The sequence below is a fragment of the Ambystoma mexicanum genome, chromosome 7p (assembly GCF_040938575.1).
Source record: "Ambystoma mexicanum isolate Mex_15411 chromosome 7p, UKY_AmexF1_1, whole genome shotgun sequence".
Classification (NCBI taxonomy): domain Eukaryota; kingdom Metazoa; phylum Chordata; class Amphibia; order Caudata; family Ambystomatidae; genus Ambystoma; species Ambystoma mexicanum.
In genome coordinates, this window is record NC_090939.1 from 518,195,315 (window position 1) to 518,214,839 (window position 19,525).

At 47.0% G+C, this 19,525-nt stretch overlaps 1 protein-coding gene across 1 annotated transcript; it reads right to left on the reverse strand.

The window, feature by feature from the left end:
* Positions 1-596: 596 nt before the first annotated feature.
* Positions 597-3,389, reverse strand: MID1IP1 (MID1 interacting protein 1). The gene has a single exon (XM_069636548.1). It carries the CDS (start codon positions 2,433-2,435, stop codon positions 1,926-1,928), a length of 510 nt encoding a protein of 169 aa, XP_069492649.1. The 5' UTR covers positions 2,436-3,389; the 3' UTR covers positions 597-1,925.
* Between the last annotated feature and the right edge of the window lie 16,136 nt (positions 3,390-19,525).

Consider the following 19,525-nt stretch of genomic DNA (forward strand, 5'->3'; position numbering starts at 1 on the left):
ATCAGTACTGCGGTCTTTATATCAAATCTCTGAGCTGTTCATTGCTTACGAATCTCTCCCGGAGGCCCATTATCCCCCTGCAAGGTGTGCATTATCCCCACGGCTATCTTACTAGGTCGGCAAGGGTCAATCCACAGATCAGATTCTGCTCTGGACAGATCAACCAAAAAGGAGAAGGTACTGGAATTAGAACCCGAGATCAGCAGGTTAACATGCACCAATTTACACCCTCCCCAACGTGTTTTTTTTTTACTGAGACTTATAGCGCAGATCAACCCCCTGCGCTATCGTTATGGGACCACCCTTCCCACGTTTATTGCTTTTCACTGGGATTCCCAGCGCAGATCTCCGCGGGCCGGCGCATCAACCCACTGAGCTATCGCGATGGGACCGCATCCCAGGCTCCCTAGCTGTATGCAGAGAGCTCGAGTGGGCGCGTTCATCCAGAGAGCCGGATAGCTGACTCATGAGTCAGGGCCTGGTTTACTCACTCACTCAGCAGTTTACAGTAAACTGCCAAGGCTACTCGGCAGGTGTTGAAAACAATGACCAGTCGAACCAAACAGGCTTAGTAAAAATAAGTAATCACAACCTGATTAGAAAAACACATGTATTTTTTATTTCATAAAAAGTAGTTTTTTTTTTTTTTTTTTTTTTTTTATAAGTGCGTGACATGTTTGCAGAGTGAACCGTCGTCATTTTTTCGGCACCAGGCGGAGCAGAAGTCTCAGACAGTTCCTACACGGGAAATACATTCAAAAGTTAATCATAAAAAAAATGTATAGTCATTGGCTTAGAAACAGCCTCCTATACCGGGACCCACGGCGCGATTGCATCCGAAATGCGAGAAAACATATCAGCACGCCCTTTTGTACAAAAGACATTAATTAAAAAAAAATACGAGTACCGATTAAAATACGCATCTTTGCTGTTTGTGCGCCGGCCCTTCACCCGCAACGTAAACTGCAGCAGCGGCGTGCACGCGGCGGGAGAAAGTCTGCACGGCTAGGCCATGCCGATTAGATTGGATACCAGAAAAAAATAGTGCAAAACAGGAAAAAGTGATGCAACCGAGGTTCGCATTACTTCGGCCACCACGCCCAACGCTGCGCCGGCTGCACTGCGCCTGGCCCATCCCCAGAAGTCACCCCGTGCAGGAAATCAGGCCCAGGGCTGGCTAAGGCAAATTAGCAGAATTAGGACCTCTGTCTGGCTCCCCCCGGCCCCCTCACCCTGCACAACCCCACCCGGAAAGATTAAAACAGATTACGCCCGGGCTAGCTCTGCGCACAAACCAGAGCTTCAAGTATTTGGGGGGCGGGGGGTGCAAATAGCCCGAATTGTGATGTTTTGGAGTTTGGGCAGAACATGTACTCATTGGAGAGAATGGCTGTTATTGGCATGCAGGCCGCTGATCAAGGTCTGTTGCCCCCAGCGACTGGCGCGAGGTTCTCCGCATAGACGTGGGCAACATACAAGGCGTGCAATGGCATCCCTCGCTTTCAGGGTCATCTCCGCAAATAAGGGTCAGCCGGGGGGAGGGTATCGACGCCATAGCCCGCCCCATCACACCCCTAGCCGTCTAGCCATTCCAGTGCTGGAAGGGCACCGCCTCACATTGCCCCTGACATCCAACACCAGTGCATTCTCTAGAACGCTAGCAATATGGCTAATATTTAGAGTGCCACCGGTCCCCGGAGCTTATATGGGCACGCATACAATGCCACCTTTCTTTACGCAGTCATTGTACATCATAGGTGCCCGTTGCGTTATCCGCCCCTCCCCATGGAAACAAAAGAAATACAAAAATAATCATTAGAAAACAGCGATGTCCCGAAATATATATATATATAATATGACAATAATAAACGGGGGGCGGGTGGGAGTTGTCAGTTTGCTGCCCTGGTGGAGCAGGGCGCGGGGTCTCAGTGGCCCCAGCTGGCGAAGCCCCCAATCTCTTCCTTGTAGCGGTTGGTGAGGAGGTGGGCCTTGCGGGTGAGCTTGGAGAGCACCGTGTGCAAGCCGCTGAGGTGGTAGTGGAACTGCTGCTGCAGGTCCTCCTCGGCCTCGGGGTCGTCCTCGGGCCTGCCGCCCTCCAGGCCGGGCCCGGTGCTCCCCAGCTTGTCCTTCTTGAGGCGGTCCTCGCCCTGGAGCACCCCCCACTCGATGTCTTTGCGGATGGACTTGAGCAGCACGTAGTAGCTATGCATGTCCCGGCGCTGCGCCGTGAAGTAGTCGGCCGCGCCGTGGTGCAGGTGCTGCTGCGGGGTGCCCTTGCCCTCGTCGTCCTCCTCCTCCTCGCTGTCCAGGGGCACGTCCCGCAGCAGGCTGGGTACCATCACCGTCTGGTCCATGTTATTCACCGCTCCGATGAAGCGGTTCATGGCGTTGAACAGGGAGTGCTTCTGGTTGTACGAGTCCGAGATTTGCATCATCTTGGCGGATGGCTGTGGGGCTTCTCCGCGGCTCTTGCAGACGGTGGGTTCGCAGTCTAGACGCTGCTCCTATATCTGCGATCAGCCCCCGTGCCTGCAAGCCTCAGACTCCCCGATGCCGTCCCAACCAAGTGCCCTTTCCTCCGTGTGTTTGCAGGTGCCCGGTTGCCGTGGCTTGCTGATGCTGGGCTGCTCCTTGGCCTTGGTGTGGGCACGGCACGTGGGCTTGCTGATGCTGAGCGGCACCTTTGCTTTGGTGTGGGTACAGAAGGGGGGCTTGCCGATGGCGAGCCTCACACTGGCCTGGGAATGCAGATGGCTGGTTGCTCTTTTTTCTCCTCGGAGCCAAGTCCACTGGGATGCAAGCAGCTAGTTGCCCAGGGTGCACAGGACCTCACCCCCAAGGTTGGGGACACCGGACTCCTCCGAGCAGTGCTGTGCCGGCCGGTGCTGCAGGGCTGCCTCGCGTCTCCTCGTCTGCACTCCTTTGGCTCTTCCGGTCGCTACCGGCTGCAGCTTCCTCTTTCTGTGCGAGCTGCAGCTGTCTCTTCTTCCCCTGCCTTGTGGTGGGGATGCAGCCGGTAAATGTTAATATGTGTGGGTAGCAGCCGGCGGTTGGGCACTCAAGCACCTCCTTCGGCCTTTCCCGCCCAGCTTCTCGCACTACCGGCCGATTCAACCTCCTTCCGAGTGGCAGGTACAGTATTTATATGCGGCATTAAGGAGAAGAAAAAAAAAAGCCGGTGCCGCACCCCCCCCTGCGAGCGCCAGCCCCTTGTCGCGAAGTAGCAGGCCGAGCAGGCAGCAATGACCGCGAGTAACACCGACTGCCTCGCCTTCGCTGCCCACGCCAGGCTCCGCCCCTCGCCTCAGCGAGGCGGCCCAGTGAGGAGACAGGACCGTGACCCACCGCTCCTTACATCATGCACCGCACCCAGCCCCCACACAAGACCATCTCTAAGCAGGAAGCAGCTTGCCGTGGCAACCCTGGCTACAGGCAAGCCAGCGCTGCTAAATGTGCGCGCACACTGGCCGCTCCATTATCTGCTATATATGGCCACCGAGCTTTATGTGCCTGCAAGCGTGCCGAATCGGAAGAGTGTCAGCTCGCGCTCACATGTAACGTTCAGCAGTGACAAGGGCGGAAGTGCACTCGCTATTCTGCGGTGGGTTTAAACGGCGGCCATCTGCATGATCACCGTTGCGGATCTGAAAGAGAAGGGGATGGGTTAGGCTAGCGCTCAGTTTTACACCATGACTAATACGATGCAGTGCAGCAGTTTGTAATGCTGCACTGCACAGTAGCAAGATGCAATGTTCCCAGGGTGACCAGACGTCCGTGTTTTGCCTGGATCATCCCAGAGTTAGGCTCTCTGCCGCTCCTCCCAGTCCCGAGAGATTTTTAAATTTAAAAACCATGTTCCGGTTTTGTGAAAGGAAGGGTGCCTGCTTCAGAAAGGCAACCATTTAAGCTGACATTTTAAATAATAAACAGCGTGTTTCCCACCTTCCTATGATCACCATCGTCTGACACCCCTTGATAGCTTCGAACCACCAACCTTTTTAGCAATAGCCATATGCATTCATTGATTTCATCAGGAGACTGGTTAATAAACAAGCGTAGCAAACCCTGTACCAACAATCAAAGCAAAAACTCTTCAAAGTGTTGGTGACATCATTTTTCAAGACTCCAACAGACAGACCTACTAACCCATTTTCCGTTCCTGCTCCTCCAACATAACCAACGCTACTACACCATGTTCACACCCATCATCTCTGAGATGCCAGAAGTACACCTAGAGTCAACCACCCCACATAGTCCATCAAACGGCAACAACGCAAGTACACACCAAGTCACCAGATAATCATACAGCTACGACCACCTGCGACTCTGGATCACTTACGGACAATATCTAACCACTGTGCACAATGACAACCCACCACACAACACACAAACACTATCACACATGCAAGGCACTGAATCTTACCCATACGGTTACAATGCACAGAGCTTGCCAGCCCAACTGCCACATGCAAAATAACACTCACAGAGGCCAGTTTCTCCTGGTAACCTATCCTCTCATCCTATCCTCACTAACCTCGCCATCTCCCTCTCTTGCAGTGCCATGCAAGCGTCTGGAGACTGCCCATGGGTGGTAGCGGTGCACGGTATAAATCAACTTAAGATAACATATATATAGGAAGTGTTGGAGATATGCATTTGACTGTTTGACCCCAGGGATGAGGGGGGGGAGTGGAATGGGCTTGGGGTTCTAGTCTCAATTTTATGATTTTGGCCTGTCCATTTTTTTAATTTTTAAAATCTGGTCACCCTAAATGTTTCTCCCCATGCCATCCAATTTCTCGCCTCCACTCTCCTTCCACCTGGCAACCATTTTCTTGGCTCGGCTTGCGGTTATGATATGATATGGCATTTGTAACACGCCTATACCCAAGCGTTTCAAGGTGCGACGAGGCAAGGGAGTGGGAACAGGGAAAGACAGTGAAACGATTTTACTAGGCCAGGTGACATTGAGATCGCTCAAGTGCAGGGGAGGGGGGAAAGGGAAAAGTGCGGGGGAAGGGGTAGGGGGCAGTGCAGTACATAGGATACACAGTAAAATAAAAAGACAATAAAGACAATAAATTAAAGTGTGGCAAACTGGTGGCAGGTGCAAGGGTAAGTGCAGACATCAGGTGTCAAGTGCTGGTAGGTGGCTGTAGGGTTACAGAAACAGTCCCCAAGTGCAAGGGTTACCAGGGGGGCAGTGCAGGTGTGCAACTGGCAGGGAGAAGACCTGGGCCCGAGATCATAGGGTAGCCAGGTAACCAGTGCAGTTTCAGTTTCAGCCAGGAGATCAGCAGGGGAGAGGAGGAGAGAAAGCAGAAGCAAAGAGGAACGTCTTGAGGTGCTTCCGGAACCAGAGATGGTTATCCTCAAGTTTCAGAGATGCTGTTCCAGAAGGATGCCCACGCAGAAGAAAGAGATCTACCACCAACTCGTTGCTTGGAGAAGCGACTGACCCTGAGGGAGTTGGAGGCGAATGAGCAAAGTTGGGGCAGAGAGCGGCAATGCAGTGGGCAAGAAGTGCCAGGTATTGGTTGAACAGACAGGGAGGGAGAGAGGTTAGACCCCTGGGGACCACAGGTAGAGATAGAAATAGAGGAGAGGAAGGACCCAAGTTGGACCTGGGAGGGTCGATCGGAGAGGAAAGAAGTCAGCCAAGCCAGGGCCTGATCGGTGATACTCAGGTTATCACGGAGACGGTTGAGCAGGATAGCATGGTTGACCGTATCAAAGGCAGAAGAGAGATCAAGTTAGATGAGGACACAGGGTGTTGGAGTCAAGGTTGGAGAGCAGGTCTTCACGGATGTTGAGGAGAGCAGTTTCTGTGCTTCTGGCAGCTCTGAAGCCAGACTGATGGTCATGGAGACAACCAATAGATTCAGTGTGAACATTAAGCTGGGAGATGGTCAGCTTTTCCAGGAATTTGCCCAGGAAAGGAGTGATGGAGATTGGGCTATAGTTAGCTGGGAAGGCAGGGTCGGCAGAGGGTCTCTTAAGAAGAGGGTGCACAAGGGAGTGCTTCAGCAGGGAAGGGAAGACTCCAGTGGTGAAGGAGTGGTTGCAGAAGTTAACCAGAGCAGGAGCCAGGTATGTCAGTGTGGTCCTCAATGGTTTTGGAGGAACAGGGGTCAACCTGTTTTGACAAGACTTTCATAGATCAGACTTGTCTAGAAACGTCTGGGGAGAACAGGGTAAAGGAAGAGAAGGAGGGAGGAGAGGTGGCCAAAGAAGGGCCAGCAGAAGAGCAGGGGGTAGAGGGAGGAGGGGGAGAAGAGAGAGAAGACAGGATGTCCTGAGTTTTGGAGATGAAATGAGAAGCCAGGGCCGTGCAGAGGCCCTGTGAGGGGACAGGAGAGGTAGAGACTGCAGCAGGATTGGCCAGCTCCTTGCAAATTTTAAAGAGTTTGGCCGAGTTGTTAGATACCGCAGAGACGCAGGCTTGCATGTGGGCTCTCTTCTTAGTGCAGACAGAGAGCTGGTATTGCCTTTGGAGCAGACGGCAGGCCAGTTTGTCAGAGGATGTACCTGAAGCACACCATTTTCTCTCAGCCACCCTGCACTTGCGTTTAAGGGTGACGAGGTCTGAGACGTACCAAGAGTTGCACTTGACTTTGGACTTCAAGCGGATCCCCATGACAGGGGCAAGAACATAGAGAGTATTAGATGTAGCAGAGTGGAGCATGGAAAAGAGTGTGTCAGGGTGTGAGTCAGCCAAAGGGGGAGCAGAGGGTGAGAAAGGGGCGGCAAAAGCCTCAACTGACACACACTTCATGGGTCGAATAACCGACAAGGTAGGTGGCAGTGCTGGAGTTGGCTTGGCTTGAGGGGTAGAGAGGGTGATCAGGGAGGAAAGGAGAAAGTGATCACTCCAGGATAGAGGAGTGGTGAGAGGGATAGAAAGAGGAAGGTCTGAAGAGATCAGAACGTCCAAAGTGTTCCCTTCACAGTGAGTCGGGCCAGACGGGAGAATAAAGAGTGAGAGAGAGTCGCAGAGGTCGCAAAAGAGTCCAGAGGAAGGACAGGAAGCATCCAGGTGGATGTTGAAGTCTCCAGGAAGGAGGAGTTGAGAGGTCTAGACCAGGAGGGAAAAGGAGAGGTCCACCCACTCAGAGAGGAAGGAGGAGATCTGACCAAGTAGCCGAGAGATGGTAGCCACAGTAAGGGAATGGCCAGGAGAGAGAGTGATCCTGCAGACGAGGCATTCGGAAGATGAGTAGGCCTGCGTAGGAATGACAGAGGCAGGAATCCACTCAGGGAAGATCAGGGCTACATCCCCTCCGGCACGGTTGGATCTGGGCGCGGAGAGGATCTTGTAGCCATCAGGGAGAAGGTGTCAAAGCTCGTGACAGAGCTAGCCGTGAACCATGTCTCGTGAGACGGATATCGAGGTCAAAATCCTCTAGGAGGCAGCAGATGTCAGAGGAGTGTTTAACAGCTGAGCGAGAGTTTAGAGTGTCAATATGGAGAAGGTTGCCATCATTGAAAGACTTCCGGGGAGGGGTACAAATCAGAGGTACACCCTGCAGCGGTGTAGAGGAAGCCTGTGGGGGGGCAGAAGAGGAAGGAGGAGAGGTCAAGGTAGCCAAGGAGGAGACAGTGGTGGGAGGTAAGGAAGCCGTGGAGGGATGAGAGGGGACAGCAGGTGAAGAAAGGAAATTGATGAGGCACAGGAAGCGTCTACCAAAGAGGAGAAGCTTGGCTTGAGGGCCTTGGACCAGGATGGTACCATTCAAGTAAACATTGATGATGACCTTAGACGAATGGAAGGAGGCCAGGAGGGCCTCCCACCGTGTGCCACCATTAGTGAAAGAAGAAGAGAAAGGAGAGAGCACAGAGACCATATGTAGAGTCCATAGGTCAGGCGAGGGAATGACAAAGAGGATGTCGGTGAGGGTTTGCCTGTAGGAAGTACTGGTATAGATGTCAGCGATAGGGAAGCCTGGGTTGGAAACCAGAGTGTCCTTTTTAAACTTCTTCCTACCAGATTTAGTGAGGGGAGCAGGATAGTCAATAGAGAAGCAGTTAGAAAAGATAGGATAGACAGAGAGCACCATCGAGTAGGTAGGGAGAGGAGAGACAAGGAAGGGGGTGGGATGGAGTGGGGGCAGGGAGAACACTAGGGAAGGACACAGGGTGGGGCGCAAGCAGTACAAAACAGAGAGAGACGAGACACGTAGACAATTGGACAGGACGACAGGAGCTTAGATAAAGGTAAATGTTTGCTAGATTAAAGCTTTACTAGGAGGCAAAACCACAGGACTGCACTACTTTCAATTCAGTTAAAACTGGGGAAAACACAGCTAATCTGAGATTCCTGTATAGTGGCCAAAAGGCCTAGGTTTCACAATGCAATTTAAATAATTTCACTGTGCAATATTCTTAAATACTGGGGAAAAACACACCTAAGGTTGCGACCCTAGAGCTAGGCCACACCTGCTGCCTCAACCCTACCCGTGAGTTTCCTGGCCCTCCAGTTCTATTCACAGCCCTGTTATCCAACAGTGTCTGGATAAAGGGGGACTGCTGATGTATATTTCTTATTTTTCGTGAAAAGCAGGTGTAAGGTGCGGTCTGTAGGGTGCTCTTAACCGGTCCTGCAATCTTGTAGCTGCGGCTGGATTGCGCTGATGTAAAATGTGAGGTGAATAGGGTATGAAGTGACCGGTGTGGTGATGGCCAGGACTCTGGTATTTGGTTCCTTGCACCTACCCGTGTGGGTCAGGTGATAACAATGCAACAGATTCCAGCATGTGTGGCGGTGTGAGACACCTACATTTAGGTGTATCTGCTGTTTGTATGTGGGACGGGTGATGACAGATGTTCTACTTACATGACATGGCATTCTAGTGCTATGAATCTGAGATATGCAGAGTTGTGGATGCTGCCTTTACACAAAGTAAAAGCGAATCATATAGCAGTAGACAATACTATGCTGCAGGTTGATAACATGAACTACTGCAGTGTTTATTACTGTACTGCGGTACCACAGTATGCACTACTGGTTACACTGAAGTAATCATATAAAATGCATGTGCCATTGAAAATGGAGGTCCAAGTATGGCTCTCATGACCCGCACACAACACTGAGCCCAAAGACAGAGAAACGACAGATGCACCTCACTCTTAGGACCTTCATCGCCCTCATAAATGTATCGCAGATGTGAGAAGCGCTACTCTCTCAGACGGCCATTCAAACCATACCCAATCAATGATATGGAGGAGATGGACATGTCAACAATCAAACAAGTCGACTCACCGGAAATCGTGAAACTAATGACGTCATCAATGACATCATGACACATGTGCACTTAGACATGAAGTACAAAGGCACCCATTCACAAGGTTACACAAACATACATTAGCTTGCTGCATATAGACACGAAAAACATGCTTCTGACTCAGGCAGGTAGATGACTGACACATAGATATCTCTCTCTATATATATAGATCCTTCGCCAAAGCTGAACCGCAAGACGCCAAAGTATACGTGTACCTAGCTTGCACATGCTTGATTGCCACTTACATGGAAAGCCATAAGGAAAAATAGGGAAGCTTTAGGCCCATTCAGGTGAATGAGGAGGGGGAGGCAGACTTCGAATACATGGAAGGGATCACAAGATCGCTGCAGCCAGAGGCAAGCAGACAGGATGCACCTCAGCCAAGGACAAGTGGAGATTGAAAGTTCACAGTTACCAAGGCGATAAGTCACCTGCAAGAAATTCAGGCTAAAATCCTCATAATTACAAGCAGTAGAGCTCCATTTTGTGGGCTCAAAACACTTGACCTAGCAGAGCAAGACAATGCCTATTCACTCAAGGTAGATGGAGAGAAGCTGTTCCCATCGAACCAGAGGTGGAAAGATACAAGTGTTGTTCAAGAATTTACAACTGAATGAACTCTCCCAGGCTTAGATGATCAAAGATGGCAACAGTAGGGAACACACAGCACCACCATGTTCATTCTCATTGCCTTGAAAAGGTGCACTCAGGCTGGTAACTGTCTGGGATCCCAGGGCTGGGAGAACACATGAACACATTCTGCTCAATCCAGAGTCACCTTTCACATGACGACACAATACGTTGCAGGAGCCAATAGTCTCCCCACGACCCTGCACCTTTGTAGATTGTTAGATGTAGGGGTGGTCCCAGGAGGAGTCACCAGATATGGCTACCCAATAGTAGAAATAACCCTTATAGAATTCATATATGTTTCATTTAAACTGGCCAATCTGCACGCCCAATAGGTTTTGGGGATGGAACTTGGTTTTGTGACGTCACTCCTGGATAAAATCGGGTGACACACGCTCAGAAGACGAGAGCTCTGGAGAATGTATGTTTTCCTACTGTGATCCCTGTCATTTTGTTAGATATTAAAGACAGTAAACTTTGCCCTAAGGCTGAGTTTTCCGTTCTTGCGGCAGGGAGTTTCGATGGGCCCAAGTGTCTCTCTGCTGGTAATCGGGGTAACTGATAGAGAGACCCTGCTGCTCCTTTACACCATTATGTACTACTCTTTGGCAGTGTAACTCTATGCACTAGTATAATGTAACTTTAGCAATTATGTATAGCATTATGCACTACTACACAGCAGTGTGGCAGCATGCACTATTTTACATTACAATACTATGGTCTATTGTGACAGTAGCCACAACTGTGCAACAATATGCACTGAGATCCGTGTCGCAGGAAGCACTACTTACTATGCCACATTACTACATTACATTAACAGTGTACGCTATAATTCTGCATTGACAGAGATCACTTGGCCGCAGTGCAATTCTGTGCTGCTCCATTTGTGACATATCCTTTGCAGTGGAATATATATATATATATATATATATATATATATATATATATGAATTACATGGCTTTAGGTCATGTTTAGTAGGCTGGGCCTGTTAATGCATTGGGTGGCCTTGTCCAAGTTGATTGACCAGTCCAACACATTCAGATTGCTATCAGATGTGGTCACTCAGAGCGTGTTGACTTGTGACCATAATGCTGCACTAGCCTGGAAGCTGAATATTCTGACGCTTGCTTTCACAACCCTTACTGGCTGGCCTGGCTAGACTGACAGCCTGTGCTTACGGCTTGAACCAGCTAAACATACAGGGCATGTATACGGTCAATGCTGTCATGGGGCAGATGAATATACAGGTAACACCTACTGCCCCTACCCAGATGAGTATGCAAGTACTACTTTCTGTCCCCGCCACTCGCCAATACCATCCAGGTGAGAAATCATACCAGTTGAGACAGTCCTACCACCTCAAGAGTGTTGGGGTAAAAGACAAAGCAAACTAACACCATGAAGGTGACATTAAAAATAGAATAGATGGGGTGACAATTAAAGTAACTGCTAGTTGTTACTATATACATAGAGAATGACTAGGTGGCTACATGCATACACATCAAGTACTTAAAATAAGCACAAGTACACGTAGACATGAAGAATGCTTAGACACAAAGAATATTCACACGCAACATGAAGAATACTTGCACGCAGACGCGAAGAACATATACGCTTACATATATAGCCCCAAAGAACCTCCACATGTAAGAGATGCAAAGCACAACATGACTGAAAATGAACCAAGGTACAGCCATTTTCCTAGCACAGAGGCAGCGGTGGGCCTAGAAGTAGCAGGGCCTCAGAAAAATGCTGAACTTATAAAAACACATTTATTTTAAATGCTATGAAGCTTCCCAGAATAGCAGCCGTAGCACGCGTCAAGGTTAAGTACAGAAGGAACTAGGTAGTGGGCATGCAGAGCGAGAACAAAGACAAGATAACAGTTCCCAGGAAATTATGAAGTAACCTTCCAAGTTAATGGAATTAATAGGAACAATCCAGCCATTGATGTCCAGGTACACGAGAATACTATGCCAAGAGACTCTGTAGAGGATAGGGAAAGGGTGTCCCAAGAGGCCACAAGGAATAAAACATACACGTTAGACCTAGCTAAAAATCCAATAAATAAGGAGAAATTCACTCTTCAACGCGGCCCTCTAACACGTGATCAGGTCATGAAGAACAGTAGTCATTCATTATAAGCCAAGTTCAGATAAGACACCCGCACACCTCCTTAGAGCACACACAGACAGAAGACGATGCACAAGGCCAAAATACAAAGACATCAGGTACCGCATATGGCCTGGGAATGATGAGGAGTTACTTTTAATTGGAAAATGTGCAGACCATGGATTTCTCACCTCCCACTGTATGTCTCAATTATATCTTGACGTCTTGTTAAAGTGTCCAAGGTTGGTGAGCAAGGTGCCAACCAATCAGAGTCTCTCTAGCCCTACCAACAATGGTGACGATGCCAACCAATTTGTGACCAACATGGTGATGTAGTGAACGTTTTATCTGTAAGACGCTGGGTACTGTTGGAGCCATCAGGTATGTTCTAACCAATTGCAGAACTAACCCCTAGGCATTGTATATGCAGTTTGAGATACTAACCAATTACAAACGTGCATAGGTTTTGTAGCTGATATTGTAGTGCGACATCAGTAGTGACAAATGTGTACCTTATAAGCCACTCACATCCATTGTGTATCCAAGAGCTTTTTGCATACTCTCCTGGCCGCTTATTCTGCTTTTTGATTAAAGTTGGGTTTTGCCATGCACTTTGAGTACTCCATTATGGATTGTGGTAAATTGGGCCCTCTTCAACAATGCTTTTTTTCACTAAATGACCCTTCTCGAGTCACATTAAGGCCCCTGCTATGGAAACCAACACATATAGGATAGGGTGAAGTTCTGGTTCTCTCACAAACCCAACTCTGCCCATGAATGAAGGAAGGTCACAATAATGGTGACGTTTTACGTGATACCACAAGAAACTGAGTTCATGATTCCAGTGTACGGCTACCTAAGCTATCAAAGGTGGGTTCTTGTGGCAAGGCTTCCTGTTGAGTGGACCATTGCTCTACACAGCCATTGATGTCACTTAAAAACTTTCTTTACATTAACACACAATTGTATATGCCAGGGTCCCACCTGCTTTATATACTGCCATTGAACACGGCTGTCAACTGTCCCCTGTGACAGGTGGGGCCCCCTTAGACAGTCCTGACTCGTTAGCCAACCGCCATTTTCATGCAGAGCCTTGCAGACCTTTCGTTTAATCAAAATAACGAACTACAAGTCCCAGCATGCAGAGTGTTGTTAGCTAAAAAGACATACGTGGATGAAGCTAACATGTGGCCAGTAGGCCTCTATGATAGATGGCATTTGTAACCATCAAATGTTATACATAAAAGAAATTAAATACCCCATGGGATCACTGCTCAGAAATTGCTAATTATCTAAGGACATGTCCAGTGGGATTTTACGACTAAGCCCCACAGAGGGTTTTCAGGCGAGGCATCACAGCGTCCTTCCTATATAGGACATAATTCCAAGCGAAGGTAGGAATTCCATTGTCCTGCATGCAGAACCAGGCTGTTCATTTCATCCGACAACCCCATGTAACCTGACATAATTTCCAATGCTACAGCTCCGATTCAGCACAGTGATTGGAAAGACGTCACTTCCCCTTCCATTAACTGACTGACCACAATTGTTTAAAGCACACGAGCAAATCTGCAATGAAGGCCTGAGAACGTGCGGGGCTTTGAGGCGGCCTCATTGGACAGCCCTGGTACTGTCTCGCACGGTTTGTGTTCAGGTCACTCAACACTCACCCAGGTTACAGCACAGAGTGCACACAAACAGTGGACTTAGCCGCAAAGTGAAGGACCTTCTCAAACAGTGACTGAACAAAGCACTGTTCCTGTACACAATGTAAAGCAAAGAATGCTAATGTGCACTCATCCAAAGGGACTTGCCTTTGCAGTGCGTCACACTGAAAGAGCTTGAGGGCTCAACAAAGGATGATTGAATAGAACGAGGTTTCCCTGGAGCTTAATTGCAGCACAAAACAGTTTCCATTCCAAAAAAATAGATAACGTGATCGAATAGCGCCAATTAATCCACTAGCTTTCAGACATCATCTGCTTTTGAAGCCAGACATGGCGGCTCTAAATAATATTTTTTGTATATATTGCTTTAATATAAAGCGCTTTCCAAAGGACATGTTTACATACATTGCCCACTCGAAATTGGTACTCATTTATCAACCTCTGAAGGATAAAAGTCTGAGTTGGCCTTGCTGGGATGTGAACCTGCAACCTACAGATCAAGCACAGGTCACAGCACCCAGCATTTAACCGGCTGAGCCATCTTCCCATTTTACATCAATTGGTCAAGAATCCCACACAAATGCCAGAAAAAATGCTACGATCACATATACTATCTTTAATAATAGTTGTTCTCACAAAGCTGTGTAATACCACCTCTACGAGCAAGGACTAGGCCCCAAAAAAAACACACATACAGAATGAAGGAAATTGTCATGCATACTGTGCCCGGTGCCTCTGTAGGGGTCTCGTGGGGCCGAGGCTTCCCTTGAGCATGTGCATAGTGAGGCCCATGCCTGAGATGTGCAAACCTCACTCAATGGAAGGAAAAGAGGTGGGTTAAGGCAAAGGGGAATGAGAAAAAGATGGAGCATAAGCAGTTGACATGGATAGAGCAGTCCGATGTGGGCCAATGATAGCACAATAATAGCATAAACTTTGGCACAGGACGGCTACAAATGCCAGTCGTTGAGGAATGGATAATGCACCTGCACGCTTGGAGAACTTTGTAGCATGGAATGGCATATCTCTTTTCTTGGTTAGTACTCGTAGGGGTGTGTGGTTGTGTTCCAGACTCAAGGTGTGAATGCGTGTTCCCATGAAGTATGGTAGACTTTTCTAAAGGGGGTATTATCCCAGATGCAAGGTCCCTGTCTGATAAGACTAAAGCCATCTATGTCAACTATGTCAAGAGGTGACTGCGTGCGTAGATTAATGCAGGAGCAAAGAGACAGTGTGGTGAAGTAGTATATGATGGGGGGGTCGCTTGTAGAGGCAGACCATCTGATGTAAATGATTCTCAAAGGTGACCAGACTCTGCTCTACTACACTTGACCTTGAGATATGAATCGAGACGTCAGCCTTCATGAACCATTAGTTCTTGCCAAAACCTGGGCATCCATGGCAGGAGGTGATCACAAATTCACACACTCACCTGAGTCTGGAAATAGCTGTCCTAGTACCATGGAGCAAGCATGCTCGCTGAGATGTTTTGCTGCAAGTAGATTGTCTGACAATCACACCAGACACTCCAAGAATATGGCAAACAATTTTGCAGCAAGGAAAGGAAAATATTGTGGCACTAAACTTCATATTGTGTTCTATTTATGTGTGGGGTAAATTTTCAGCTCCAGAATCCAGTAAACTGCGTCTGACTGACGGAGGCCGAAAGGTGCAGAAATATTGAGCATACACTGCTGACTGGCACAGAAAAAGCCAGCAGTTCATTTCATCTGCAAAACAAGAAAACGCTGTTTCATTTGCTAAAACAGAGAGACCATGGACATGTGTGCATTCTGAAGCTTAAAGCAAGGAACCTTTTAAAAATGAAACTCCAATTGATAGAAGTAAATTCAAAGACACACATTAAGGAAACTAATGGCTTGTCAAAACTGTTTTAAAATAAACTGCGAGAATGAGGATGGAGAAAACTGTATTTTCTTATTTCAAGACATTGGTGCAAGAGCCATATAGAAAAAGTCAGAATGTAAAAGCATCATTTATTTTGCTGTTCATAGGAACTTAACGAAGAACTGTGCTTAGCTCAGTGATTTTTCCAGAGCAAGCCAAAAGGTCAAGCACTGCCTTCTCCCTTTATCTGAAAATCTCTTTGAAGCTGGCAGAGCCAAAAGGGGCGCTGCTTGTGCTGGACTAAGGTTTAATTTGACCACTGTGCAAACAAAGACCCTAATGTTTGTGAATGCTGAATAATTCTCAAGAATTAAACCAGATGTATGGTCCCTCTCCCTGAGCTGATGACATTTGACAGATAGCAGAGGATGTCACATGGGTCAGGGGCAGTGATCCAAGTGGGCATGAGCGGTGCTCCTCTACGTGTTTTAATTAAGTCTTACTGTTGACATACTTTTATTTTAAAAAGAAACTGGTTCAGAAGGGTTTTGTTTTAAAATAAATTTGTAGGAAGAAGTGAAAACTTGCACTTCAGTGCACTGCACTGAATGTTCCCTCAAACAGCAGACACATTTGTTTAGGGTTTTGTATGTGCGCGGGAAGGGGCATGGCAATTCGGTTCGAGGAGAGCAGGGGACAGAGCAGCAGGGAGCATAGTAACACTATTTCTTTTCGTACACTTCGACCACTGGTCAGGGGGTGGGGTGGTCTTCCTCTGTTCACCAAGTTAAGAACGCACCTTCTGGCCTTTGAATTTGCAAGTATGTTAATGGATTTATAGAGTTTGGGTCAACAAAAGAACAGATGGCAGAGGCTACATGTGAAGTTTCTGAAAGAAAAGAAATGTGTGATTAAAGTTAAAATCATGCATGTTATTAGAGATTGCCATAGGTTTATATGGAGGATCATATTTTGTCCATTTGCTCCGGTACCATACTTCGCAGATAAATGAACCAAATATCATTGAAAAGCTCATGAGATAACCTATTTGATGAGATAGATTCGATAAAAATTCGACCTTGAGAACTAAAGTTACAAGCTTATATGTGATGATAGCTCCCCAGAAAATGTCATAAAGCAGAAACGTTTGAATATGCTAGTTTGTGGAATCCAATACCTCACTGTAACATTTTGTGGTCATGAGATTTATTTTCTCTCTAAAAGTCACAAAAATCTTTAATTCGCACATGCAACATCTTTCGGACGCCAGACCCATTTCATTAAGTCCAGCATGATCAGACCAATTCAGGTATATATATTGCATGATGCTTATATGTGAATAGGCACACGTTGCCATTGTGTAGTATTCAGGTTCATAACTGAAGTGGTCAAAAATACAATTTCAAAGGGGTGGAGTTATAACTCTCAGAGATGGTGCCTAGCAACCCAAAGGAACAAATCATTGCAATGGGGTGGACAATAGAGGTCCAATCCAAATCATGAGCCAATAAGCTGGCACCTGATAATTTAGACATTGTGGGTGCAATTGAGATCTTAAAAGGGTACACACATTGAGAAAAGGAGAGAGCTGGCTGTGATCACCTGAGTTCGAACTGCTGGAAAACATTGCTTGAGAACCAACATTGCCTGGGAGTTGGTGGAAACCAGGGAGAAGATACAGAGGCTGGGATTCATACAAAGGGAGGTAAATAGAGGGATGCTGGAGACTATCCATGACGATGTTGGAATCTGATCAGGTCCCCGTCCTTAATCGTGAGAAGGACCCATGAAGCTTGATGTCTTTTCCTGAGCGCAAAACCGAGAGCAGTTCAATGTAAGTAAACTTGTCTAACAGAACCAAGTATTTTGGGGATCTGTTTGGGTAATAACTTCCCCTTACTTAGTGGGTGGGGTATGGAAGTAGATCCCTAGCAGTTTCTTACCAAGTCATAATTTACTTAATTCCCCTACAGCCAAATGACACAGCGTGATTTTGTTGAAGTTCGAAATGAACCACATTGCTTCCAGTGAGGATGGCAAATGGCCCTTATTCGCAGATCTTTTCTGACTGCTGTTTTGCCATTATAAAACGCTTCTGTGAATTAGGCCCATAGTCTGTTAAAGTAATTGGATACTCCTATTTTCTTTTTGCCAACACCAAAATTCCTTAAAGTGGATGGGTGCATAAACAATTAAATTCCCTACTGCTTCCCATTCCCCAGACCCTCCCTCAAAGCAGGGGGGTTTCATAGTAAAATTAAAATGTGGGTTTATGCTGGGGCAGAAAAGTGTCTTGCCAAATTAAATATAGTGAAGTCCCTGATTTAAAAGCATACCCTCTTCAGAGAGTGGAAAAGTGACTCCTGGTAGAAGAGAGGTATTCATTGCATAGCGGTGAAGGAAAAAGGATTCCAGCTACATAAATAGTGTTTGTTCTTAAACGTTTGTTGTGCTCCAACAGTGCTAGGGAGATCAAAATAAAGAGCGCTGTGTGTGTGAAAAGTGTTGCATGTTATTTAAATCAAACCTCATGTAAAGTATATTGCCAAGCATATGATCGGTCTTGTTTCAAGGTGCTGCATGATTTTTTAATTTAAGGGATTTTCGCGAGCGACCAAAAGTATTTGAATAGTTTATATGACCAGTGTGTTTTTCTACATGAGACCCAAAATGAAAATTGTGTAATGCTATTGTGCAAGGGGTTCTTTGAGTTTTAGTTAACACATAACAGCGAATTGGGTTCAACATGTTTGTACTGAAGCTTTGCTTTGTGCCACAGAGTAAAGTGGAGTGTTGCGTGATTTTGTGCAAATATGAATTTTCCTATTTCTTAATAAATACATATTCTTTCTACACACCGGTCTGATTCTTGGCTTATTTATTGCTAAAGGTTGAGGGACATGAGTGGTGTTATATGGTTCACAGATAGGGCTAGACGGAATTATATCCACAGATATATTGGTGTTGCGCTTTAATTGTGCGGGGCAAGAAACTCTCTGGAATCAAGTCTTGCCCCATAGATATCTCGTAAGGTGATATATATTATCTTAGATTCAACTGATATCACCATCACACCTAACGCTAGGATGCAGCTACCATCAGGCAATTACATCAGCTGCACACATAACTGGTGCACCCACGCACCCTACGACACTTACTCTCTCTACTGACCTGGACTGCGGTCCTCGACGGCGTTCAACCTACCAGCGCTTTAAGGTCATACCAATGATATATAGAGCGCTATATAAATGCCAAATCACATCACATACAAATTTTTTTTTAAAATAGTCACAGACAGCTACTAACCTTCAAGTCGAAAACAGGATCTTATATAGAGTAAGATGTGCCATTTAAATGGAGTGTAAGGCTTGAGGTCAGTCCTACTGTGTGCATCAGAATTCAGAAATTGAAATTGATCTGCCCTACTGACTTTTTAACTGAGTGGTAGACCGTTCCAGTCCCAAATTTTGGCTTTTTTTGTGGCATTTCGATAATGTCAAATTTGTCATATTTTGTCTATTGAAATGGCTATAAACCGCACGGCCCGTTACATCTTCAGCACATAGTAAACCGTTTATTGGCAGCGTGCATATTCCTGAAAATCTTTGACCAGGGAACAACTGTGTCGTACAATAAATGCTGCAAGCATCTCCCATATAACATGCCTTTTTTCTCTGAAATGCTCTATCCAGGATTAAACAGCTAAATCCCACAACACCTACCCCATTTCAGCAGCCACCCCAGAGTTTGAAAGTAGCCTCATGTTTTAGAGTCCCTTTCATCCACTTCTAGCCAACCCTTTGCATGCAGGGACCTGCAGCCTTGATGTTTGTTTTATGAGCATAGGCCCAACAAGTGCCACGTGGTATTTGATGGAAAGGTAGAACTGAATAATGGCGATCTTTGGGTGCGTTGGCAAGTGTGCCACCCAACTACAAAAATGCAAAATGAACCAGCCATGCGACATACATTCTTCCCCGTAAGAG